The sequence below is a fragment of the Poecile atricapillus genome, chromosome 1 (genome assembly GCF_030490865.1).
Source record: "Poecile atricapillus isolate bPoeAtr1 chromosome 1, bPoeAtr1.hap1, whole genome shotgun sequence".
In the NCBI taxonomy this organism is placed as follows: Eukaryota; Metazoa; Chordata; class Aves; order Passeriformes; family Paridae; genus Poecile; species Poecile atricapillus.
Genome location: NC_081249.1, coordinates 144,156,119 through 144,183,629, shown reverse-complemented (window position 1 = coordinate 144,183,629; position 27,511 = coordinate 144,156,119). Strand labels below are relative to the sequence as shown.

Here is a 27,511-nt window from a genome sequence, read left to right as displayed (position 1 = left end):
GCTTTGTAAATCAAAGAGAATACAAAAGAATCTGTTTCAATATTTTGTTATCTTTTGTAAGAAAGAGAGGTTCTCAGGCACAGTGGCTGACCAAAGGAGTAATCCTAGGCTAGGCAAATCACCAACAGCTCCAAGCACCAAAATATTGCATGTGTGGCTGGAAGATGAGGAAATACCTTGCATTCTTATCAAGAAATACCTAACTATCCTGGGGCTTGGTCAGCTTCTTTCCCAAGTTGAACTCAGAAGCCCAAATCCATCCATCAACCTCCACAGCTCATGACTTCTGATGCAAAACAACCATCTGGTCAGTGTCGTTCTAGAGCCAAGTCGATAATTTGGAAAGTTACCAACATTTTCCCATGGGAAGAAAGCTGGGCAGTTGCTGCTGTTGTATGTCTCTAGAAGGCAGTCTGCCAGCACTCAGGGCTGCTGTCCACTGCCAAATAGACTTTTAAAATGCATGGCCCTCAGTGACAAACCATAATGGAAAGGTGCAACACATGCACCTGAGCAATCAATGCTCCCACATGGTGACACCGAACAAGCACTGCAGTCATCTCTGCCATTTCTCCTGTAACTGTGCTGCAAAAGAAAAGGGCTTTTAAATATTGGTGTTGCTAATGGTATGGTACTACTTGCCACTAACAGGAGGGGCATTCTCTGCCAGTGACCTTTACTTTGGTCACTGACATCTTCTTTGCTCCTGATTTAGGCAAATATCATGAGAGATCACAATAGCTAAAAATACCTCTGAAAATAAATTTTAAAAAAACCCAACCCACAACACCGAAGAGAACTTGTTGTCAGGCAAAAAATAAGCATAAGAGAGTACTCTAGAAAGATGCCTACATGTCAGCCTGGTAGAAAAGCATGTACAGGTGAAGCTTTCTGCTGACTTCACTGTCGTTAAAGGACACGAAATGATTCACACAAACACTCTCAGTGTCAGTACAAAAACCTGTCCCTTTATTCTCCGGTATTTATAGATTCTTGACAATGACCAGAGATTGGATAATTAAGTTACCACCTTCCCAAGCACACTGGTCATGAGAAACATCCATCAAAAGACGTTTCTTAGAAGGAATGTGATAAACAACTTATGTTTATAGGATTTTCATGGGAAAGTAACTAAAACTATGAAACATTATCAGAAGGCTTAATTTTCAGGGCGACACTTCACTTCCATCACCAAATACCACCAGTGAGAGAGAGAACAGTCCCATCCTGATGCCATGCATGTACCAAACACCACAAGCACTGAACCACTGGAAATACAGGGTACAAGCTCCTATCCTGTGGAACACCAGCAAAGTAATTTCTTCCATCTATATGGTGGCAAGAGAATTTTATAGTGATGCAGCACTATGTATCAGAGCCACCTCTAGGCATGAGACATTTCACGTGGTAACAATATAGTTCTGGTAGCTTCCTTAGAATACCTCTCTTTCAGGTTATTTCTTCCACTTTACTGAGCTGTCCTTTTATTTCTCATTAGTCTGCTTGTCTCTCCCTACCAGAAAGCTGGGTGAAGCAGTGTGTTGCCACGTGAGAAGCAGAAATACATGCCACTCACGCTCCTCTGGGAACACACAGCTTTTCACATCAGTCCAAAGGATTTGGGAAACCTGCTCTGGCCTAATAAAGACTCATGGAAAAGTGCTTAAGAAGACGAGGCACAGCTACCCATCACAGCCCTTTACATTGCCAGAGATGAAGGTGAAAACCCAACTCTGTGTTGGGTTGTAACTGCAGTTAGTTCTGCCAGATCACTTAAATCATCAGGACATCATGATCATCACTGTTAAAAACTCTTGGCAGATCTAGCTGCACTAGCACACCTATTTAGAGTTGAGTACTCCAGGCTTGGGTCCACTGGCAGTAGGAACTGCTGCTGTGCAGGCATCTACATCGAATATTCATAGAATTATTGTAGGCTTTGGACTGGAAGGGCCTTTAAAGATCACCTAGTTCCACACGCCCTGCCATGGGAAGGGACACCTTCCACAAGACCAGGTTGCTCAAAGCCTCATCCAACCTGGCCTTGAACATTTCCAGGGATGGGACATCCACACCTCTGGGCAACCTGTTCCAGTGCCTCACCACTCTCATAATTTTTTTCCTAATATCTAATCTAAACATATATCCTGTCAGTTTAAAGCCATTTCACCTTGTCCTATCATTACCTGCCCTCATAAAAGTCCCTCCCCAAAGCAAGAGCATTGCAGAAGCCATGCTTTCTGTTCCCAAGGTGTGAGAGTTGAAGCCTGGGAGAGATGAGCTTCCCCTGGCACTCCTTTCTGTACATATGCTGACTAGTACAGAGGGATTTTGGATAAAGCATGTACTTTGTGCACTCTCATCCTGTTCAGGTGCAAAGGTACAAGGTTTTTCCCATTATACAGCAGTAAGTAACCTGAAAAGAAGAAAGGAAAAAATTCTAATGCAAATAAAATAGCCAGTTCTTCGTATTTGCCATGGACTACAATCATGTGAGCATATCCAGTGCTTTACACTGTCTCAAATTCCTTGAAATCTCAGGCTTAGGCACTTTGACAGGCTTCCTTTAAAGTCTGTTACAGTGGATTTGAATGCATTGACTACGTCACTCAGATTTTGTCAGATAGATCCCACAGCACCAGCAAAGGCAGACACTGTCCTCAGCCCAGAGAAGCTGGATTTCAGAAATGTTGTTTTCCTCATTGATAGCAGGGGCAGAGGGCATTGTCAGGCAGGGTCAGCTCAAGACCATTTTAATTTAAGCCTTCTGTGAAGCAATGACAACGCATTCACCATCTGTGCAAATATAGATTTCCACCTGCAACACACTTCAGAGGCAGTGTCTGAATGACCTGACTTGAGAAATACATTTGCTTGACTGCCTATTCCAATTTCCACAGGAGTCTGTTCTCTGGAGTCCTAGCTGTACAGTGACGTGCTTTTAACTGGTTTTTATTTGGATGTTGTAATGAGGAGAGGAAAACCCGGTATGATAGGGATACAATATATAGACTGAGCAAGAATTATCTGTATTTGTTGAAGAGGTGTGTTATTTCAGGATATTTTCATCTAGTCTGATAAAAATGGCATTTCTATAGAAACAACTGATAAAAAAAAACAAGAGGAAATCCCATGCTAACTGTCAAAAGACAACATAATGTTCGGCAGATGCATTACTAGTGATGAGTAAATACTCTGCTGTTTTGGGTTTTTAAAACACACAATCCTTTCCTCTCACTTACATGGTTAAATCACTTCACATTGAGCAGAGATGTGTGGTTTTTATTGGTGAAAAAGCACAGATTTCATTTAAAATATCCCTGCTTCATCTAGTCCCAGGGATGCCCTTTACTCAGTGGGGTGTAGCTCTCATGGAATGCCAGGGTTCCATACCAAAAGTACATCAGCCTTAAAAAAAGCTAACAGAAGTGAGATTTATATCTTGGACTGATCCCTTATGATAATTTGTTTTCTATTCACCAGCAGACCCGTGTGCTGCCCACTACGCTGCTGTCCAGCTGTTCTGTTTTCAACTTCAGTTTCTGTCTTCTCAGCAGAAGAATTACCTGCTTCCATGGTCATTTGCTCTTTAAACAACTCATCTTAATATTTATCATCCATGCAACACAGATAATACTGCTACATTTGCAGATTTACCTTTCTAATCCCACCAAGGCCACTGTCATATTGTTTTTGTAGTTCTGATCCCATCCCTGTTACAATCCACTGAGAAAGCATTCAGGTGTAGGCACTCCTGCTTCTCTCTGCTTTGGAAGACGAAAACCATGTTTTAGAAAGTCATGTGAAACTGACTTGGGGCAAGCTAGAAGAAGGGGATGAGAGAGATTTTCAGGGCTTATGAGAAGACTGAAAATCTTTTAAAATCTCATAGAAAAGCCCTCACTGAGTGAAGAATATTTGAGTTCACCACCAAAGACTCCAAGACATGCACTGCTGGGGATTTCGTTGCTACAATTGCTTAGCAAATCCATGCAAACATGTTGGCACTTATAATTTTATAGGGTAAATATGAAGACACACAAGCATGATTTATTGATAGAGCAGAAGCTATATATAGTGCCCTTAACTGTATTATTAAAAATGAAGGTAAATAATTAATGGAATGAAGGAAAGATACATACAACTCCGGCGGTTTTGATGGGAAGCATTCATGTTTTGCGGTAATTAAAAGCGAATATATTCTATTTTTATGTTTTTCTGGCAAAAAAGATTACTTCCTCATTTCACCTGCATGCTAAGAGACGCTGTGTGTGGCCACAGAAGCTGTGCAGCCAGCGTGAGAGGAGTCAGGGAGGGAAAATGCTCATGGCTGTCTTGAATCAGAACCATAAGCAGCTGTCAGACAGTCTCAGCAGTCCTGGCACTTCACCCAAACACGTTCAAACACAACCACTGCCACGGCCTCCCTGCCTTACTGTGCGGGTGGGAGAACTGAACTGGGTACATGGGGTGCATGGGAAACCATTCCCAAGTTCAGCCCCAGGAAAGCCTTAAAGTGGGAGAGAGAAGTCTTCTACTTGCACCACTGCATCTGCCCCACCCTCTTGTAAAACCAGTGGTGCTCTGATGCCTGGCCTGAAGATGAGTAGTGTTAAAACTAAAACCTTGGTTTCTCATTTTGCTTCAATCAGAGGCACAAACAGTTGATTTCAATAGATTTTGGAGCAGCCCCACCTGACCTTCACTGCCCCAGAAGCAATGATCACAAAAGGCAACAAGGTGCCAAAGGACACATTAAACTCCTCACTTCAACCAGACAGACCTGTAGCAACAGTCCTGGAGCCATCAGGATGGTGGGTGGTTCCACTGAAGAAGGATGAGAAGCTTCTGCTCTTCAAGTTTAACTGCAAGAAACCTGCACAATTATTTCAAAGTGTTTCTTGCATCCCAAACCAGCATAAATTAGGAACAACAATATTAAGTGGCAGATGGTGGTGGTAGGGTAGCAGTTATTTTCAGTGAAATGGGGAATTTGACACTCCATTTCTCAGCAGGCACTGCTATTCCTGAACTAGGTTTGACTTTAATATGATTTCTTTTGCTTCAGGGAGTGCAAAGCAGAGCTCCACCAGCTGATGAACTGCAGTCTGGCAGGGCAGAGCTGGAGAAGCACTGCAAACACTCTTGAGGCTCCCTTCTGCAAATCTCCAAAGAGAATTAAGAGCAGATCTATTTATTCCTCCTTTTAGGGGCATCTACAAGTGCACCAGATGTAACAGCAGTAACTGCTCAAACACCGCTGCCAGAATCATATGTCTGATCATGAGGTTACAATCACAGTCACTCTTGGTTATGTAGTACACCTAATGGGGCATCTTCAAGTGGATTCATACTTCAAGGAGAGCTCAATGATCTGCAATAGTGCAGTTGTCAACTTTATCATGTCAGGAACATGGCTGCTCATCAGAAAACATGAAGCTGAGGGAGATGTTTGCTTCCCAGCATTTAAAAAACTTGAAATTTTCATTCTAAATTTTTAATGAGTTAATCACAGTGCAGTTTCCCTGACAATATAGTTAAGGCTGGCTGTCTCTCAACAGGATAAAGGATTATCTTTGTTTCCACAGATATAAGTATTTTCAATGACCATAACGAACTTGTTCCTGGTTGAAACTTTGCTTTAGTATCACAGCTTTCTGAAGGGATAAAACCCCCCAGTGCTTCATTTCTTCTGGCATCAGAGACCTTGCAGTGGGTCCTCCCCAAACAGAGAGCCCACCAGCTCCAGCCCAAGCCCCAGTGAGGTTCTGTGCCTGTTCTCAGAGAACTCATTTCCCAGGTAAAAAGGCTGAAAGTTGACCAAGCGCCGAAATCAATAACCAACATTAAAACCAAAGCTTCTGCAAGTTCTCACAGCTCTCCTATAGTTTCTAATCAAGCTCGGCACGTATTACAAGCAGTCAGTCATGAATAATAAATTACAGTCACGTTCACAGAGCTTTGTGTATCCGCTCTCTCAGAACACCTCCGGTCTCGGGCACGGCCGCGCCCTCCGACAGTGCCAAGCCGAGCTCCTGCGTTGACATGAACGCATTTGCGTGTGTGCAGACACTGGCTGCGGGATGCAGGTGCCGCTGTTTGGGCCCGGGGCAGCTCCTGGGGCCGCACACGCCCAGGCCGAGCTGGCACAGCCGCGGCCTAAGGCGGGATGTCCCTCCAGGAGCCCCGGGCCGGGCGGAAGCAGCGGGCAGCCGTAACCACAGTGCCGGGGCCCAGGGCCGCGATACACGCGTCGAAAGCCGAAAGGAAAGCTCAATGAGTTGGGTCGAGCTCCCCGCGGCCGGCGGAAGTGACGGCGGGCGGGCGGAAGCGGCGCCCGGGGAGGGCGGAGGTGCCGGGGAGCGGCGCGGAGCCGGCGCAGGTGAGTGGCGGCCTGGGCTGCCCAGAGCAGCGGCCCAGCGTGGCAGCGTTTGCCTCAAAGCTTAAACGCTGCTGCTGGAAGGCATTTGGGAGAGCATTGTGGAGCTCCGTTTCTCTGTAAACGCCGTTCGCTGTGACACACTGGTGCGCACTGGTGCTTAGGGTCCCTCACTGTGATGAGTGACCTTCCTGACCAGGCTCACACTTGGACTACAGTTGGTTGATTCAGAATCTTGGCCTTCGAGGAAATCTGTGGCTTTACTGCCTTCTATGCTCTTGTGTTTTCTTTTAGTCTGACTGAGATCTCTTGGCCCAACCACGCGTGAAAAACTTCCTGCAGAGCTGGTGGATTTTTCAGACAATGTCCACGGCAGGTCCAGACCATGACAGAAAACTCTTTTGTGAGACTTTTGATATAGACAGGGTGTACAGCAGCAGATGACAGTGTGGCCACTTAACAGCCTGTACGTTGTGCAGTATGGAAGTGCTCATGGACCTTGGACAGATTTCTGATCCCTCACCTGTGTTCCTAGGACAGTCTCAGTGTGTTGCCTATGCTGGTGGTCCCTCTGGGCAAACAGATGGTGAATGGTGAGCTGTTAAGCGGCCAGCTGCAAGGCTGGAGGGAGCCAGGCTGCAGGATCATGGGGTTAGTGCTGATCCTCAGGAGTTGGTTAGTTGTCCTGCATGTTTGCTCTGAGCTCTGGTGGGTAGGAATGAGGACTCCTGACGGCCAAGGGGGTGTTGCTGATGTGCTGCGATGGCTTCCATGGGACATGGGAAAAGGTGGCCTGAGAAGAAAGCAGTGTGTTTTCCCTACATTCGTTCTGTCTGCAGCTCCCACGTGTATTGAGGCAAAGCCTTTGAGGAAAGGGTTCCTGGAAGAACATCCAAGGTCATTAAGAATGGCTACTTAGTTGTCTTCTTGTGCTTCTGAGAGTTTTCCAGAGAAACAAAGGCAGTTTGAAGGCATGCTGTATATCTTGATTAAGTGTTTTGGTAGGGAGAGACTTGGACAAGTTTATGTAGAGCTGTGTGTGGAGGAGGCTCCTTGCAGAGAGCTAAGCAGCAGCCTTTGCTTCCAAGTGTGTGTTTTGTGCCTGTTAAAGCAGGCAGCCTCCTCTTTTGGGCTTTGAAGCCTGTGATGACAGGGCAGGGAACACTTGGCTTGGGATGCGTGTTCTGCTCCTTATGGATATCAAAGAGGGTCCAAGCAAGAGAAGTCTGGCTGTGGGAGCCCCGTTGTGGCAGCAAGCTCCATAAATAAACAGCAAGTAGGTGTGTGCTTATGCTAGGTATACACAAAAAACAGAAGGAGCTGTCTGTGGAGGTTTCAGTTTTTGCTATGCAGTTGCAAGGGGAGTGGGCTGGAAGGGAGCGTTTCTGCATTCTCAGCATCAGTCAGAGCCACAGTGAGCTCCCAGGTGTTTTTGTCTTAGTCCCTTCCCTGATAGGAGCAGGGTGCTCCTTCCTGCCTTCCTGCTCTGAAGGGGCCTTTGGTTGATGGTTTTACACCAATGCCTTGCATAAAACCAATAAACAAATGTAAAACATCCCGACTCCCTTTTTTTATCTTAGAACTAGGAGCATCTCACTTAACCAGCCTTGGTCAAGAATGAGATCCCTGAAAACAGTATAAATATTCCAAGTGTAGGTCATAAATTCTACAGGCAATAACTCTTGTGTCTGAGCATCTTTCCCACAAGGTTTCTCCCCACATATTTTACAATCAATTACGGTAATAGTATAAGAGAAACCGTGACTTCAGGGCAGTGGCTGTGCCTGCACAAGGATTGAACTCTGTTTTTGTCTGAGATTGGGGCAGAGATTTACTTCCACACTTTGCATTTTCTCATGTATTCTGCCTATCGCTCTGGCAGATAACTAGTTTTAAAAATCCAAGTCCACTTTCTTTTCCCACTTCTCCATAAATCATGCCTGAGTCCTGCTGGGTTTTTAAAAGTGGAAGAAATCAAATATGAACAAATTGTTTCAACATACTGAGGGTGGGAGGGTGCCAAGTCTGCAGCATTAGTGCTGATCAGTGACTGGAATTAGCGTGAAATGTATTTGGAGTTTGCTTGCTGCCTGTAAGAAATGGATTGCTGGTCCCAGGCTCTGGGAATCAGAGGTGGGGAGCAATAGTCAATATTTCCCTGCCTGGTAGATGGAAGGTGCAGTAGTTGTCTTCCTGGTGAGGTGTCATGTGCACAGAGTAAAGCACTCTGTATAAATCTATCCTTGTTTCTCAACTCCAAACTGGCCTGGGCAGCAACTGAAGATGCTTGGAAATAGCACAGCTTCTGCCAGTAAGGGGCCAGTGAAAGAGAACAGAAACAGGAGGTCCACATCAGGAAGAAAGACATTTTTCACTTGGGAGATCTGGGTGAGAAGGAGAGCAAACAGAGTCAGGGAATGTATTGTCCAGATGTGTGTGGACAGTCTCTTGCATCCTGCCAGGGATGTTAATGCTGGGATCTGGAGAAGATAGCGTGCTCTGTAGTGATGCCTATAGAGGGAACTAAAGCAGATCAATACATTCACAATATATTGGTTGGCAGCCCCAGTGCCACAATAGTAGGACCAACCCAAACAGAGATAATTACTCACCCTGAAAATTTAGGTTTTCGTATTTCAGGAGAAAAGATGCAACCCTCATCTTCTGAAGTAAAGCTTCTGGGAGTATGGTGGAGGGAAGGAATAGTGTGTGTTCACCCCAAAACCTTGACTTCCCTTAAGCAAATTAAAATTCCTGGATAGAAGGAGCTACAACATGCCCTTGCCCTGCTGGTAATTTGGATAAAACACATTCTGGCTTTCTCCATAGTAGCCTGCCCTCATTGTGATTTAACATACCAGAGGACCATCTGTGACTGGACCTCTGTCCATGCAGAAGTCTTAAAAGTTTTAATATTTGAGGCTGGGTTATATCAGGTTTTAGGACCAATGCATCCAACATCCATTTCATATCAAATGGGGCTTTGCAATTCATGGATTATCAATGCATATGTGGCAGTGGGGACCCAAGGGTTCAACTTGCCCTGTCAGGTTTTACTTGCACAGCTCTAAAGATGCAAAAAACCTCATTCAGTTTGGTAGAAGTGCCTCTGTGGCTAGTCTAGCTCTACAGGAAGCTGAAGAAGTCATATGGCAAGAGCCAATTATTCTAGTGGGACCTTTCAAGGTCTTGAAACCCGTACTGGCCAGAACCCCACGTGGTGTGGGGTTGTGCAGGAAGAAGCAGTAAGAAGGTGGTATGAACAGTTACATCATCACTGCCATATGCCTCAGATAGAGGATGGAGCACCCACAGTGTTCCAAATACAGGAATTGCCTGGCAGTCTACTGGACGTGGAGCCTCCCTTCTTATATAAAACCTACCCCTCAAGTTGAGCCCCACCTGAAAAGTGTGGTTCACTGAAGCGTGCTCCAAAAGAGAGGGAAATATTGAGTGGTGTTCCTGCATGCTGATTCAGGGGACAGAATTGTGACAAGGGGAGAAGAAAGTGATCAGATGGGCGAATTGGTAGCTGTGTGCAGGGTGATTGTTAGAGGCTGATACTAAAGAACCAGTATTTGTTTGTACAACTGCCTATGCCGTTTTTAAGGGATGCACCAATTGGCTCCCCTTTTGCAAACAAAACCAGTTTACTATTACTATTGAATTGCCAGTATGGCAGTGAGAGGAATGGGAAGACATCCTAAACTTGTTAAGCAGAAGTTTTTCTTGGTGAGATGGAATCCTGCCTGCCAGAAGAGGGATAGTCTGCCTCACCTGTTGAATAATCAGGTAGATTCACTGACCTGTGTGGCAGATATGACAGTAAAGGGAGAAGAAAAATAGAAACATCTGCTAGAGTGGTTACATGTCAAGGGAGACCATTCAGGATTTAAGGATCTTTTTAAGTGAGCTGGTAACACAGGGTGGCCTGTCACTTGGGAACTGTATAACACCATCATCTCACTCTGTGGCCAGTGTTGTACAGGGCTAGAGAAACAACAGCCCTTGCAGGAGGCATCCCTTCACTAATGACACAGAAAAGGCATCTGGGAGACCTGGACTGTTTAGGGCCTTTCCTGAAGTCAGGATGGAAGTAATGTCAGAGCTCACTCAAGCTGAGGCAGTAGCAAGAGCAGCAGGACACATCACTGTAAAAGGACTGAATCTGTGGTATAATTATTTGCCATGGTTCCAATCCCCCCAGTCCAACAGTAGTCACTTTGGTGCTGGAGTGGGCACAGGATGAAGGAATCTGGTGGATCCTTCTCACTCCCAGGCAAATGAGGTTGTTGAATGCACCAGTGGACTCTTGAAGAGGAAAATGAAACGTCATGAACCTGAATGGGCAAGAGGGTGTCAAAGGGGTACATAGAGTCTGTAGCTGCTGGGGAGTTAAGAGGTGCCCATAAATCACAGCGTTTTGTCTTCAATCCCTACTCATGCTCCCAGAACAAAAGAAGCTAGCAAATCTTCTCCATTACCTAGGGCAGCTGTTTTTGGCAGAATTACCAAGAGTGGGATTGGTATCCCTGACCTGAAAAAAGCCACTTAACTTGTGTGCCAGGTGGTGGATCGTTCCCTCCTTTTAATCATGTTTTGTTTTTATGCATGTATATGTTTTACAGATTATCTGAAATCCACTGCTGGACCTATGCTTTCAACTGTTGAGTGGACGGATCATTTTGTGTATTTTTTAGTTTGATTTTGCTAAGCCTATTTTGCCTTCTAACTAGAGAAAAAATGGTGTGGGAAAAGTTTTTACTCTTATGTTATGGATGTATGATTTTGTCTCAAGCGACTGAGAATCAGAGTACTGAACCAAATTTAGCTTGGGAGTTGATACAAGGATTTATGCATATTTGGAATCACACAAATCAAGGAATATGTGTCAACCTTCCCAACTCTGCATCAGAGGGGTTTAGATTTATGATGATTTGGTTAAATTTTTCGGAAATATTAACAAGAGAACTGGATAATCTTAAAAAAACAGGAGGAAATGTTACCTGGGGAATGGTTGAATCCCAATTCCTAGACCAGAAAGAAGGACAACAATGGGATGCAAATGGGACATGGGTAGAATACAAGAACGCCTTTTACCAGCTCCCACGTGACTCTACCTGGAGCCATTTATGGAATCAGACATGCTATCGGTCATTAGACACCAACCCTACTGAGACATTGCAAAATGTCACTTCTATCCCTTGCACGGTGGTACCGTGGTGGGATTCTCCTGCTGAGGGTGGGTTTTTTGAACATGAGTACAATTTACATTGGGATGCAGGATGGTGTATACAAATCCCTGATAACCCAGGAACCGCGCACCAAGTTAACCGAACAAATTATGAGTGGGCCTGGTCTCTGAAGCAAATCTTTGACCCTGTATCTACCCTACAGTGGGCTTCCAGGGCTCCCACGGGGAAAATAGTAGAATGGGAAGTGGAGAAATCTGACTGTAAGGACCATCAGACCATACTACCTAATGGAGAGAGCATCTGCTGGAAAGTGAGGAACCGTAGAAGCATTACCCAAAGTAAATCAGAGACCTCCTTTCTGAATTGTTCCCGTATATTGGATTGTACCACAGGAGCAGGTGAGCCTATAGAAACCTGGTACATCTCAGAGCTGAGAACTTTTATCCGGGACATGTGTACCTGTTGGGATTATCCCAACTATGGCTATCTGAACCAAGACACCCGGTGCAATGGGTCTTACGAGAATTCAGAGACAGCACTATCCTGTGGCATTCCCATTACGCATGGCCCTGACCAAAGGAGGGTCTGGAATTCAAGCAGTGAAGCACAGGAAGTTCCCCAAGGTGACCTGTATCAATGTTCACAAGCCAAATATCCAGCTCCACGGGGAACGGTATGGGCATGTTCAGATGGGAAAATGTATTCCCACTTGAACATGTATGATATGGCTGGACTCCAGTGTACTATTGGGTTTCCTACCATGTGTCCATCTAAAACGTTCAATTATACACTTTATCGTAACTCCAAAGCGCGGAGAGAAGTCCACAATCCAACAGATGCAAAAGGGTGGATTCGGGGGATTCAAGTCCCTGACTATAATACCTGGGGACAAAATGTTGCTTTAGACTTAGAATCATTTTTTGTGTCCAGTGGAGTTGTCCAACGGCACAAGTACATCTTGGAGAACTTAACTAGGCAAGTCCATGTGTTAAGCAACTGGACCGAACATTCACTCAGGGAACCAAATGTGCAGGCTCAGCAGGCATCAAAAATGGCTTTGCAGAACCGCTTAGCCCTAGATATGTTGTTGTTGAAAGAGAATGGAGTGTGTGGGATGCTAAACCTAACGGATGGAGAATGCTGTGTCACTGTCCATAATGCCACCACCACCATAGAAGAGGCACGTCAGAAGATGAAGGAGATTGCTGAACAAATGGGAGAACTGTTTCAAGCAATGGAACCAAAGGACTAGCTTGATGGACTGAGCCTGGATTGTGGATCACACATACTAAAGTGACTTGGATTTATGGGATGGGGAAGGTGGCTTGTGTGCATTGCCATTATGATACTGTGTGGATTCCTGGTTTTGGTGATAGGTCAAAAAGTCACGACAAACCGTGACGAGTTCATTATGGTTATAGCGGAAAAGAATAGAGTTTCTAGCACTGTATAATTCCATACCATTCATGTCATGGCAAGAATGTGGTTGGAGCAGGAGCAAGTCAGGGCCTGGAAGTGGAAGGGTCGCCATCTTTTGCTATGCTCGGGGATGTGGCTTTTCTGATTTGGTGCTCAAAGACAGAGCCCAGCTGAGCCATGTGGAGCCCAGGCTGCAGCTGCAGAAGCCACTGGAGCTGCCTCTGGAACCGCCAAGCTCTCCAGTCCCGCTCCCACAAAGTCAGGCCCAGGAGGAGGGTCCTCTGACTTGCATCAGATCCCTGTCAGGTCGCACCAAGTTTTGCCTTGTCCCTGTTCTTCCATTGTTTTTGGTCTGAGGGGGAAACCTTAAATTGTAAGCCTTTTCAACATTCTGCGTTTGTTTTGCCATATATACCATGCTGCCCAGCTCAGGGCCAGTCATCATTTTGCCTTCGTCTTGGAAAACCACACTGGCTGTGGTCTTTAGGGAGTGTTTTTGTTTGTTCAGTGGTGAATACCCTTTTGTGGGTAAAACACTCCCTCTTTTATATACTCTTTTATTAATATTGTTGTGGTTACTGCAATTTTTCAGTAAACTGTTATTCCAATTTATATTCTCTCCTAGTGTTTCCTCCGCTACTGGAAGGGGGCAGGGGAATAGGAGCAGCTCAATTAGGTTTAATATTCCCACTGGGTTTTAAATCAGCACAGAGCTCTAAGAAGGGGATGAAGGAGATTGTTGGAACTTGTGAAAAGACTGGTGACCTTATAAAATAAAAAAATATCATAAAAAGTCTCATAAAAAAAGCTCTCACTGTGTGAGGAATATTTGAGTTCACCACCAAAGACTCCAAGACATGCACTGCTGGAGATTTCGTTGCTACAATTGCTTAGCAAATCCATGCAAACATGTTGGCACTTATAATTTTATAGGGTAAATATGAAGACACACAAGCATGATTTATTGATAGAGCAGAAGCTATATATAGTGCCCTTAACTGTATTATTAAAAATGAAGGTAAATAATTAATGGAATGAAGGAAAGATACATACAACTCTGGCGGTTTTGATGGGAAGCATTTGTGTTTTGCAGTAATTAAAAGCGAATATATTCTATTTGTATGTTTTTCTGGCAAAAAAGATTACTTCCTCATTTCACCTGCATGCTAAGAGATGCTGTGTGTGGCCACAGAAGCTGTGCAGCCAGCGTGAGAGGAGTCAGGGAGGGAAAATGCTCATGGCTGTCTTGAATCAGAACCATAAGCAGCTGTCAGACAGTCTCAGCAGTCCTGGCACTTCACCCAAACACGTTCCAACACAACCACTGCCACGGTCTCCCTGCCTTACTGTGCGGGTGGGAGAACTGAACTGGGTACATGGGGTGCATGGGAAACCATTCCCAAGTTCAGCCCCAGGAAAGCCTTGAAGTGGGAGAGAGAAGTCTTCTACTTGCACCACTGCATCTGCCCCACCCTCTTGTAAAACCAGTGGTGCTCTGATGCCTGGCCTGAAGATGAACAGAAATCAAGAGATTGAAGTGCTTTCAGTGGTCATAATGGATAAAATCTGTTTCTGGCTGTAAATTTTCAGTAGTATTGCAGCTTTCAAAGGCTTTTTAAAAAACCCCAAACAGTGAAAAAATGCTTAATTTTTTACAGCATCAGGGCACTTGTGGTGAGTCCTTCCCAAACTGTGAGCCCACCTGGTCCAGTCCCAGCCCCAATGAGAATCTGTGCCTGTTTTCATGCTCAGAGGCTTCTTTTCCCAGGTCTATCATCTTCATTCATCTCACCAGTGTTTATCGGTATCTCAAGGGAGGGTGTCAGAGGATGGTGCCAAGAAAGAGGGCAAATGAAGAAGGGTCAGAAACTGATCCACAGGAAGTTCCACCTGCATGTGAAGGAGAACTTCTTTATTGTACCTGTGACCGAGCAGGTTGTCCAGAGAGGTTGTGGAATCTCCCTCACTGGAGATATTCAAGAAGCTGGATGCAGTCCTGTGCCCTATGCTCTGGGATGACCCTGCTTGAGCGGGGAGGTTGGGCCAGATGAGCCACTGTGGTCCCTTCCAACCTGACTCGTTCTGGAAAAAAGGCTGAAAGTTGGCCAAGCGCCGAAATCAATAACCAACATTAAAACCAAAGCTCCTGCAAGTTCTCACAGCACTCCTATAGTTTCCAATCAAGCTCGGCACGTATTACAAGCAGTCAGTCATGAATAGTAAATTACAGTCACGTTCACAGAGCTTTGTGTATCTGCTCTCTCAGAACACCTCCGGTCTCGGGCACGGCCGCGCCCTCCGACAGTGCCAAGCCGAGCTCCTGCGTTGACATGAACGCATTTGCGTGTGTGCAGACACTGGCTGCGGGATGCAGGTGCCGGTGTTTGGGCCCGGGGCAGCTCCTGGGGCCGCACACGCCCAGGCCGAGCTGGCGGGGCCGGACCGGGCGGAAGTGGCGGCGGCCGGGCGGAAGCGCCGCCGGGGAGGGCGGAAGTGGCGGCGGCAGCGGCGGCGCCGCGCAGGTGAGTGGCGGCCGGGCCGTGGCGGCAGCGGGGCCTCTCCTGCCGCGGGAACCCCGCGTGGTGTCGCCGGCAGGGTGTAGCCGGCAGGGGCCCAGCACTTCGCCTTTACCCTGGCGTAATGAGGAGCGCGGCTGCAGGCACCGCGCGGCCCCGGTGCAGTGGCCGTGCCCGCCGCACAGGGAGATGCTGCGGGATCTGTGCCGCTGTGTGCCTCCCTCTCTCTCCCCCTGCCCCCCGTCAGAGAGGCCTTTCCAGACCGAGTCTCCGTCGCCTGTTTAAGACTTGATTCAGAGTCGTTTGTGAAAATCCCTGAGGGCTGGGAACGCGGTGGGTACGGCGGGACGCAGCAGCTTTTCAGTGTGTTAATAGCAGCTTGTTTTTCATTTTATTTTGCGCTATTCTGGTTTCAGTTTATTGCAGAAACTCTCGAGACGAGCTGGGACAGCAGCGTTTCTATGGGCAGGGTGCTGTGTGCGTGCACACGGTGTGTGCCGACAGGCAGAGCCACAGTCACTAAGTCTTGTGTGACCAGCATGAGATGTGGAGCCTCTTTGAGGAGAATTTCTTGCATCTGTTGACTCTTGTGGCTGGGGTTTTTCATTTGGGAGGAGTGTCTCTCCCGTGTCTGCCTTCTCTGTAACAAGCAAAAGTGCCAAGAAGACTGTTGGCCATTACAGCATTGTGTGCTGAAAGTATTTTTGTGACAGAGCAGAGAATGCACATCACCATTTTGCAAAGGAGACAATAATCCTGAGAGAGGCTTTCATTGCCTGCTGATCTCAGGTGGGAAAACTGCGTTTTTCCACTGTCTGCTGGGCTGCCCAGGAGAGTCTGAGATTTGACTCTCTGCTCTTCTTTTGAAATTCTTACCACAACCAACAAAAAAGAGGTCTGAAAAAAGAGGTTAATTTGAGGCTCTAATTGTGACAGGACAACCTTGTATTCCTCTTTCACCCAAATCTGATAACTTTATCGAAATAATGCAAAATTCTAGAGTTGAGAATGGGTAAAAAGGCTTTGTCCAGGATTCACAAATGACAGTAGCAGTCACAGATGATTTTTTTGCTTCAATATAGACATAATTTCTCTTTTGACTGTGTCTGGTTCATAGATGTTACTGTCTCCCTTTGCATGTTGGACTCTGCTGCTGTGGAAGAAAAATGCACTGTAAATGCAGATGAACCAGAAGAAATTAAAAAGCCTACCAGTGTTGGATTTTATCAAGTAAGATGATAGTGTATTCAGACAGCAATCACTATGTTGTGGAGTGCAAAGGTGCTCTTAGTCCTTGGACAGATTTCTGATCCCTCACCTGTGTTCCTAGGACAATATCTCAGTGTGTTGCCTATGCTGGTGGTCCCTCTGGGCAAACAGATGGTGAATGGTGAGGTGTTAAGCGGCCAGCTGCAAGGCTGGAGGGAGCCAGGCTGCAGGATCATGGGGTTAGTACTGATCCTCAGGAGTTGGTTAGTTGTCCTGCATGTTTGCTCTGAGCTCTGGTGGGTAGGAGTGAGGACTCCTGACGGTCAAGGGGGTGTTGCTGATGTGCTGCAATGGCTTCCATGGGACATGGGAAAAGGTGGCCTGAGAAGAAAGCAGTGTGTTTTCCCTACATTCGTTCTGTCTGCAGCTCCCACGTGTATTGAGGCAAAGCCTTTGAGGAAAGGGTTCCTGGAAGAACATCCAAGGTCATTAAGAATGGCTACTTAGTTGTCTTCTTGTGCTTCTGAGAGTTTTCCAGAGAAACAAAGGCAGTTTGAAGGCATGCTGTATATCTTGATTAAGTGTTTTGGTAGGGAGAGACTTGGACAAGTTTATGTAGAGCTGTGTGTGGAGGAGGCTCCTTGCAGAGAGCTAAGCAGCAGCCTTTGCTTCCAAGTGTGTGTTTTGTGCCTGTTAAAGCAGGCATCCTCCTCTTTTGGGCTTTGAAGCCTGTGATGACAGGGCAGGGAACACTTGGCTTGGGATGCGTGTTCTGCTCCTTATGGATATCAAAGAGGGTCCAAGCAAGAGAAGTCTGGCTGTGGGAGCCCCGTTGTGGCAGCAAGCTCCATAAATAAACAGCAAGTAGGTGTGTGCTTATGCTAGGAGTACAGTGACGTGTATTTGCAAACAGTGTACTTGCTGCCTGTAAGAAATGGATTGCTGGTCCCAGGCTCTGGGAATCAGAGGTGGGGAGCAATAGTCAATATTTCCCTGCCTGGTAGATGGAAGGTGCAGTAGTTGTCTTCCTGATGAGGTGTCATGTGCACAGAGTAAAGCAGTCTGTATAAATCTATCCTTGTTTCTCAACTCCAAACTGGCCTGGGCAGCAACTGAAGATGCTTGGAAATAGCACAGCTTCTGCCTGTGAAAAGAGAACGGAAACAGGAGGTCCACATCAGGAAGAAAGACATTTTTCACTTGGGAGATCTGGGTGAGAAGGAGAGCAGAGTCAGGGAATGTATTGTCCAGATGTGTGTGGACAGTCTTGCATCCAAGAGATGCAAGATTAACATCCAGGGATGTTAATGCTGGGATCTGGAAAAGATGGTATGCTGGAGGGGGAGGTTTCTGTGATGCTATGCCTCAGAGATTCTTGGTTTGCGCTGATAATTGAGGAAGTCAAATCTGTTGTCTTGGACAAGATGTTACTCTGACTTTGTAAATCCCAGGCCGTGTTGTTGGCATTCTGATATTGATGCTCTTTTTGTCTGGCTTTTTGCTGACTGGATGCCATTCTGCTCCTAGCTGGCTGATAGACCTCATGCAGGCTTGTTGAGCAGTCTCTTGTTCAGCAATGGAGAACAGGGTTTCGTTCATGTGGGACTCCCATTTAAGTGTTTGTGTTTAGGTGATCATGAAGTAGGGGATCTGTAGCATGTACAGAAACACAAGAGTGGGACAAAAATGAGTTTTCCCTTGCTGTCCCCATCCTATCTCCAGGAAATCCATTTCTGTTACCAGTTTTCCATGTGTTCGAGTCCTATGTGAAAAGCACGTGTGGCTGGGCTGCGAGAGCAAGAAAGCAGGATGTTGTCGAGACCAAAGCCTGGGGAGTCCGAGGCAGACCTGCTGCGCTTCCAGAACCAGTTCCTGGCGGCAAGAGCTTGTCCTGCAGTGAAGATTGTGAAGAAGGCAGACAAGAGGAAAGGGAAGGAAGGGAGCACAGATGCTGAAAGACCCCCACTACAGGACAGCAAAGATGTGGTCATGTTGGATGGTAAATTTATTTTTTTTCTTTGAATTACTAAGATTCTCTCTCTCTCAACCCAATGTTGCTTTTCCCTTGCATTTGTGCCCTTCTTGCAGTATTATTTATTCCTTAGCCTTGGAAATTAGCTTGCCCAGTGTTACTAGCATCCAGTAAAACCACCTTTGGTGCCTTAGTCCACATTTATCGGCTGTCTGTGGTACCTTGCCAGCAAGAGGTGTTTTCTGTAATTTGTACTGTTTGGACACTCACTGCTTATTTTGCCAGCTATCCAGACCCAGTTTCTTTGAGATTTGCCTCTCCTAACAGCTCCAATTTTCAGCCAGCAGATCTGGCTTGCTTTTGTTTTCTCTGTCAATAGTAGCTGTAACACTTTTGTCATGTGCTTGATCTCAGAAGCACAAGGTGATTTTTTAAAAGGAAAAATACAAGTTTTGTGATACTTTGTATCAGGTAGAGAAAATATAATCTGTTTGTTTTAGATGGAAAGGAGTTTTTTCATGATCATACAAATCCTTCACTCTAAACAGTTTGCAGCAGAAATGTGCTTTTTTATGCCTCAACACAACCTGCAAGGACAATATTTTTTTTTGTACAGCTTTACTTCTTCTCTTAATACTTGCAGTCAGACCTCAGTACCCTTTCCTGCTTATGGAGCTCTTTGAAAAGATCTTGTGCCGGTAGATCTGTTCTTGAAGAATAGAAGATCTATTCTTGAAGAATAGAATCTTCAAGCATGTTTCTCTCCACCACACACTTCAAGTTAGAGACAGGGAACTCTTAATTGTCTTATTGCTTCCTTATCTTTATTTCTCATCAGAACAATAAAAGGTGCTGTTAGGAGGCCTTGGTCTGGTCCCTATTGCAGAGTTGTTCTACAGCAATATCTTGACTGTTCTTTTTTTTCTTCCTATTGCTTCCTCTCCTCAGGTTTTCCTGATACTCTCCCTACTCTAACTCCAGCTCCTCCAAAAAAGTCCAAAAGTGCTAGTGTCCACTTTGAGGATGAAGATCCAGAGGAAAGATTGGAGAGTCATGATCGACACATTACAGCAGTCTTCAGCAAAATTATTGTATGTCTGTTTTTTGTGTGATTATCTAGTGTTTATTTGAATGCTGTGAACTAAGCAGGGATGAAGGGCTCTGTGGCTGCTTTTTATTTGTACAGTGTAATGAAGCAGCACTGTAGACCAGTTTCATGGAGCACCTTGAAAGGAAAAAGCTTTTTGGGTGTATTTTGGCTCTCAGTTAAATATAGATTCAGATCTCCCTTCCGTGCCTGACTGCCTACAGGTCACACTGATTGTATGCAGGCATGTGCTGTAGATTTGAGTGAGTTTCTGGACACTGCTGGGGATGTTCTTCTTGCTTTGCATTGGCCTAGGTTTTCCTTTATCTAATTCTCTGAGTGATGCGTGGAGTTTGGCAGCCCAGTCTTTTGGAAAAGAGCCTCCCTTTGTCTCTAAATAAGGACAAGGTATTCTGAGCCTGATGATGATGATGATGATGTGAACTGCAGAGCTGAGAGATTCTGAGCCTGCTCTCAGTTAAATGATACAAACATATCTGGCCGTCACAATGGTTTTACAGGGTTTGAATGTTTTTCTTCAGGAACGAGACACAAGTGCACAAGCAGTTACCATACCAGTGCCCACGGGAGACCCCTTTCCAAGGACATTTCACCGCTCTGAGATAAAAAGTGAGGTAAGATTAAGAACAGATGTTTTATGCTACCTTCATTAACAATTAAACTTTCTCCCATTAAAGCCTGATTGTTAGTGGGGCTTGGTAGGGCTCAGAATAACCATTTGGTATGCTGGAGATTATGAACTAGCTCAACATGTCTGTGACATTGCCACCTGAGTGAAGGAGAAAGTTCTTTTACCAAGCTGCCACCAAGTAGCTACTCCATACCCTGCAGTTAAGTAACACTGGAATCTTCCTGGTTTATCTTTCTTCAGCTAGGGTGGATCAAATCTGCAATGCTGTAATAGAATTGATCCTGTTCTTCTTGTTTTTCTCTGAGGAGCAATCTCTGTTAATTTGTCCACCAGGTTCTTAACGAAGTTGCACCTGATTTCTCCTGGCATAACATTGAGTATGGTTGCTCAGGTTATCTTTTGCAGCTTTTTTGATTTTGACATAATTTTTTTCTGAGGCTGTAAAACTGGAAGCTGTGGTTGCTATTATCAGTCGTTGCTGTAGTAGCAAGGACTGCTAGCTGAGTGGGAGTCAGATTCTGGGAATTGATACGTGACTGACAGCTGTGGCTGCTTTGAGGAGGTAGCTTATTTTGAAGGACAGCTTTTTTGAAAGGCAAGAGTAATACTTTTTAAACTACCAGTTTTGTTTGCACTGATGCAGAAGTGCACAAAGCAGCTACCAAATGTTCAGACTGCCTTTTAAGCTTCTTCTCTGGACTGCAGACGTGCAAGAGATTTTTGGTTAGTCTCCTTTGGATTTCCTGTCTATCCCCTGTGCAAGGTTATTCAGAGCCATGCCCTTCATTACCTAGGCAAGCAACACAGTAATTTAGCTGGGATTATTTTAGCTCTACTTGCCCACTTCTTACTGTGTAAATCACTTCACCCTGCTGCTCATTAATCACCTTGAGAGAAGCCTGTTCCAAGCATGTGGTGAGCACAGTGAAGTACAGCCCCATTTATACTCAGAAGTTCAAGGATTCAGCTATGCAGGGCTTCCAAACAGAAGGAAAGCTGGAGCTATTGTGTTTGGTGACATTTTAGGTGTATTTTCCTTGCTTGAATTCACTTTTAATTAATCATTTTCCTTCTCTAGGTGCCAAAAACATCCGTGTCTTTGTCTTTCTATCTTAGCAGTAAACCGTGTGTTAAAAAAGTCATAGGCACAGAAAAGGGCAGGTGACTGCCAGCAGCCTCCCTGTATCATGTCTCGAACTCTGATCTGTCTTTAGGATCAGATCTGAACATTTGTTAGTGGCAGGTGTGTAGGGAGACTCTGGACAAAAAAGTGGACACGTGGCCTCCCCGTTTGCAGGTGCAGGTGGGGTCTGGAAGAAAAAGCATCTTTGCACAGAAGATGGCAGCGAAAAGGGCTGCTGAAAAGGCAGCGACGGCTCCCTCTGCCGCCGAGTGCGAGCAAGTAAGATCAGCTGCTCCGGATGCCTTGGATCCTGTGGGATCCGCGGGAGAGCCACCTCTCTTCAGCATCAGGGATGGTAAGTGGAGAAGGTTCTGCTTAGCCAGCCGACCGTATTTACATAGCCTTACTAACCATAACGTCAGCGCACCATATTTTTAAATTAGGGTAGCACTGTTGTCCTCAGTTTAGGAATCTCAAGGTCAGTTGGAATGTCTGTATTGTGGCAATGATTTGAAATGGTCTGAGAAGCAAACTAAAAATTATAAGGAGAAAATTCTGAGATGAGTTCTAAAAATTAAGTTAGCTTTCTCACTGGTTTCCTTTTTGCTTCACACAGGGAAGTAGTTTTATTTTTCCAGGTCCTTGTCCTCCTTTTCCTTTCTGTTTGTTATATGTGAATTTTTCCTTGTTTCGTCACCAATTTCCACAATTTTAGGAAGAGGGTAGTTCTGTGTTGAATGCATTTCTGACCACTGTGATGTGGGTTCTCACTCCTACTGAAATGTTTGAAAGCTCAGTTTTCTGTCACCAGATCTGCTGCCATGAGACTGTGGCTTTGCTCCATCAGGAATGCTGTAAGGCAGTGCTGATGAGTCAGTGCCACCTCCAGCAGTTACTTGTCTGACAGCAACGTGACAAGGAAAGATGAAGCCGGTCCAATTGTTAGCAGCATCTCCAGGCTTTTTTTCATTTGTGTTGTCTGGGGCAGTTCAGTTTGCTTAGGACCACTCTGTGTCTGGGTTTTACCCTGACACTCTCTTTTTCACATTGAAATAGAGTAACCAGACGTCATTTGAAGATTATCACCATTTGGCTAAGGTTTGTGTCAGCCCTGCCCCCATCAGAGAATTGGTAAGAGAACTGCCAGGTGTGCTGTGCTGTGTGTGCACAAATCCACCATCCAACTCACTATACTGTGTTTACTGCATGTCCTATTACAATTGGACATGTATAATTCTGTCTGAGAAAGCTGAAAAGGCAACAGAGCAGCCTTATAACTGTCATCCTTTTGAACATGAAAGCTTCTAAAATGTAATAGCATGACAGATTACAAAATGGCTTGGCCTCTCCAGCCAGACTGTTGTGGCAGGATCACTAGAAGCAAAAGAAGAGGAGGAGTTTAATTTTTTGTAGTAAAAACATGCTTGTCCATTGTAACCCTTGATTTAATTGCTGGTGGTAAGAAGCTTACTGAAACTTTTGCCAGGTCACCCTGTCTTATCTCTTTCTGCTCAATATGCAAAACAGCTGTGGAAGTGACATCAAATCTTCCTGGTGTTATGTTGAGAATCATTGCTGCTGTTTGAACAGGGATTTGATGCTTTCAAGGCTGGCTGGTTTAGGGACATAGGGACGGTCCAAGTCCATAGAGTATGGGAATAAAACATAAGCAGTAAAGTCACAAAGTCAGGTCCTTGTATAGTGGGTTACAGGAGAGCTGGAGGGTCTCACACTGATCAAAGGAGCATGTTACCTGGTGCTATGGTTAAATTAAATGAACATTTAAAATGGATTTAGATCAGATGATAAAGGGGACTCCGTTTTGTTCAGAATAGGAAGAATGCCCCTTACTGTAACTTCTAATATGTTTAACCCTTGACGGTGAGTACAGGACATTGTTAGAAGCAAACATGCCTGTGTTTAAGAATTGATCCTGTATCACTCTGGAAGCTAGTTTACCTAGTCAAATTTTCTGTCTTACTCAGCAGATATTTACTAGGTCATGGTTCAGCTGACATATGAATATGGATTCAGGCATTCTTGGGCAGAAAAAGAAGCTAATATTCACTAGCTTGGAAGAATGCTCTGATGCATCAGTTGTGAATTATGGTCCAATTTACCTTTTTGTGCTCTTGCTTTACATTAAAAAAACATAATTCCTTTCCCCTGACATCCCTCCTCAAGCTCCCAAAGAAACAATCTGGAAATGAATGTCAACATGTGTGTTGTGACAGGGGATGAACGCACAAATGTTTTAGTTTTGTTTGAAGCTAAACTGAACTTCTTTACTCCTATTCTAACTTTACTACCAAGGTAAAGAAAAAAAAAAGCACAAAAGGAGAAATTACACAAGCCTGTTGATGACAGAATTGAGATTTACTCATGATGCTGTAGATACAAACGACTAACTGCTTTCTCTACTGCTTCTTATAGATAAAGATGGTGACTTTTTGACCTCTCAGTGTCCTTGTCTCATAACGGGAGAGGGTCTTGGAAGCCAAAAGAGTGAGCAGGAGGCTCAAGCTATTCACAAAGAGAACTTGGAGAAGCTGCAGTCCATGTCTGAAGAAGAGATCCTGCAGGAGCAGGCGAAGCTTCTGGCTCAGCTGGGTATGTGCTTCCCAGGGTCAGCTCTAGAGTTGAGGCAATTTATTGAATGTGTAGGTGTCCTGAAGTCTTAGCAAATTCACCGGTCAATGATAGGAACTTTGAATTCCTGCTCATTCCATATGTGGATAATCTTGCTTCCATGTCATGTCAGTAGCTTATGAGTAAGAACTAAATGTGAAGAAATTTAAGTGTTTATTTTCAGTGAGGATTGGTTTGGCTTAAATCTTTCTTGTCACCTCCCTGCTGTGGGTTAAGATGATCTGTGCACTTTATTGCCTTGCATTCCAAATATGTGGTTGCACATAAATGTTTAAGGTCCTAAAATGTAATTCTCTGAAGATGGTAAGAAAGCAGTGTCATAGCAATGCTGAGGTGAGAGAGAACCCTTGGTCTTCCCCTCCAAAATACCTAAAACTCAGGCCAGAACTGTCAGTACCCGGATAGGGAGAACATATGGGCATGTGTGAGATTTCACTTCAAACCTATACTTGTAGAGCAGAAAAACTTGCCATTAGCCATGACTTTTTGAAAAACTGTTTTAATGATCAGGCTGTTGGGTATGGGGATATTCTGGCAGGGGTCTGGTCTCTGGTTTGGACCCCTGTCCACAGTGGTGCCCTGGGAATGCCTATTACTGGCAGCTGATGACAAGGTAGAGAACACTGAATGTGGTATGTTTGATAAGACTTTGTGTGATTTGGGGCACTGCAACACTTGTTGGCCTTGATTTGATGAATTTATATGCTCAGGAAGAGAAGATGTACAGATGTAGGTGGCAGACAAGGATTTTTTTAAATTCTCATGATTTTAGGTCCTCTAGCATCAGATTTAGATGTGAGCAGCATTTTAGATGCATAAGTCTCTTGTAGGTTCAGCTTAAAGATCATATTAATTATCTTGACTTCATTGCAAACAACATGGGTAACTGAAAAGGTGGCAAAGGAACTACATAAAATAATTGCAGCCAGATTGTTTAGGTACAGCCTTCATTCAGACACCTGAGTATTTTGTTTGGCTTCATTGATTGTAACAATGGCATGTGTATGAAAAATACCCTGATTATGTACTTGCTTCTTGTGATTTGTGATCTTTGCTCCTTGGCCCCACCACTCCATCCTTTGGGATATTAGTAAAGTGAATACTCAGGGAGTTTGAAAAGGATGGGATGTATTTTAAGTATTTCTGAACAATATTTGCTAAAGCAATGTATTTTTTTATATGCCTTATAGATTACAATTGTAGATATTGTAGTCTTTTGAGGCTATAAAGAAACTGGGAGTAGTTTTGAAATTCCTGGAATATCTGTGGGTAGAGAATTATGCTAAACTAAAATGCTGACTTACAAATGGATTTAGAAACTGGACAGACACAGAGATGTGAATTAAGGAGACTTTTTCTCCATATTTGGGAGTGTGATTGATTTGTGCATGTTAAATGCTGTCCAGTCCTGAATGAACTTCTTAGTTACGAAGCAGATGATACTCCACAGTGTGAAGTATGAGAATGAGTACACAGTTCTGTGCTGGGCAGTGTCTTCTTGTTTGTACTGTGCTGGTTTTGTTCATGGAGACTCTGGACAGAAGTAGGCTTAGTTTCTGACATACTGTGCACAGATTGACATGTGTGACTTTTTTGTCACTTTGTGAAATGTTGAAATAAGGAATACAGTCTTTCCTTGCTGTGTACAGTAAAGTGTAAGAAAGTGAGAACTCTGCTTGCATTCAGAGAAAATAGAAATACTTTAATGAGACTGGGCTGAATACATGTTCTTCACCAAGGACAGTTTAAACTGCATCATTGAGGAGAATGTGCAGCAATCATGAGTGTGGGATAGATGTTTCAGAGACATGGGAGTCATTTTTGAGATGACTTATCTCAGGTACAGAGCATTTCTCAACTGCCTTTCCTTTGTCCTCCAAAGAATAAATAACCACTGTAGGTGTTATGATCTACTTTATATATCTCTGACACTGCTTACTGGAGTATTCCTGTACCTTGTTGAGGCACATTGCACAATCTCTCACTGTTCACCTCTGGCATAACCCAACACCATCTTCTAGAGAAGAGTATTCAGAGACAGTGCACTCCATCCAAAATTATGTGGGGTATCTGTAGCAGATCTGAAAGTAAATTGATGATCTTAGAGCCATATGAACATAATGTATTCTTCAAAACATATCTACCTCCCAAATGTTTCTCTTCAAAGCATGAACAGAATGGCTGTGTCTTTCTTCTGGGTGTTGTCAGATCATAATTGGAACGGGGAGTCAGTTCAGATCAAAGGTCACCTTGTAATATAATATCTGAGCTATGACTTGAAGTTCTACTGCAATTCAGTAAAGATCAGGTAATTATTTTTGAGGTGTCTGTCGTGTATTTTTGTAGTGTTCAGATTGATGCCACTGAGTAGTCCACAGGTAGGGACTGCAGACCGGAATTCTCTCCACAGTTAATAGTTTTGTTTAGATGTCCCATTCGAGTGGCAGTGGGGGAAAAAGAAGCAATTATCTTTATTTGTAGGTTGGGAAAATAGAATTTTTGTGGTTGCTTTACCCTGAAAGACATTTGTCTGTTCTGTCTCTGGTGTCTCCTCACCAGTCAGTTACTCCCACACTTTATGTGCCTAAGAGGTCATAAAGTGGAGTGCCTCACTTTGAAGAGAAGTGACAGCTGCTAAGAGAAAGAGGACATGTAGAAAAGACTGAAACATAAATAGCAGGAGCTATAGGCAAATGAAGTATTTTGAGACTTTCTGTCACGTCTCTGTCTGTCTCTTTGTCAATACTTGCAGATCCCAGTTTAGTTGCTTTCTTGAAATCACAACGTGGTAACAATGAAGGCCAGAAAAAGGAATTAAAAATGGAGCTGAACAGACCGGAGGAGTTTTTGGAATCTCTGCCTGTGGCGCAGCATGGTGTAAGATCATCTCTTTCCATGCAGGAGTCAGATATGGAAGAACATGTAAGGAAGGAAGAAAATACGAAGGTAGAAATCATGGGTAAGAAACAAAGTGCTTGTTGTTAATTTTCTGAACAGAAATAGAAGATTTGTATGGTGTTTACATCAATCTGTATTGGATTGTTGTGTTACTTTGTAGTGATCCAAATCTGAATTTTATGTGATATTTTAAAAATGCATATTTTGGGTTCAAAAAAGAACATCTCTAGATGGGCTTCACAGATTAGAAGGGTGGTATACTATGTAATGGAAATGACCTGTTCATTGGGAGGTCTTGCTTTCTGAAATTTGTTCTAAGGCCTCTGAAGGGAAAATGTGTGTTAAACTAGTCATCAGTAGTCTTCTGTTCAGTCATGTGAACAAGGAAACAGAAGAGTGTAGTAGAGAGATT

General features: G+C 44.4%; 1 protein-coding gene across 2 annotated transcripts in view; it reads left to right on the top strand.

The window, feature by feature from the left end:
• Positions 1-6,320: 6,320 nt before the first annotated feature.
• The window catches only part of RPAP1 (RNA polymerase II associated protein 1), a 47,518-nt gene continuing 26,327 nt past the window's right edge, over positions 6,321-27,511 (top strand). The window contains exons 1-7 of one of the 2 annotated variants that reach the window (XM_058838034.1): positions 6,321-6,382; positions 18,441-18,717; positions 19,639-19,781; positions 20,320-20,412; positions 21,727-21,907; positions 23,986-24,162; positions 26,954-27,160. In XM_058838034.1, coding sequence (XP_058694017.1) covers positions 18,528-18,717; positions 19,639-19,781; positions 20,320-20,412; positions 21,727-21,907; positions 23,986-24,162; positions 26,954-27,160 — 991 coding nt within the window. In that variant the 5' untranslated portion in view covers positions 6,321-6,382; positions 18,441-18,527. Of the gene's footprint in view, positions 6,383-15,459; positions 15,516-18,440; positions 18,718-19,638; positions 19,782-20,319; positions 20,413-21,726; positions 21,908-23,985; positions 24,163-26,953; positions 27,161-27,511 lie in introns of those variants that run through there. The other variant, XM_058838025.1, reaches the window with a different exon arrangement.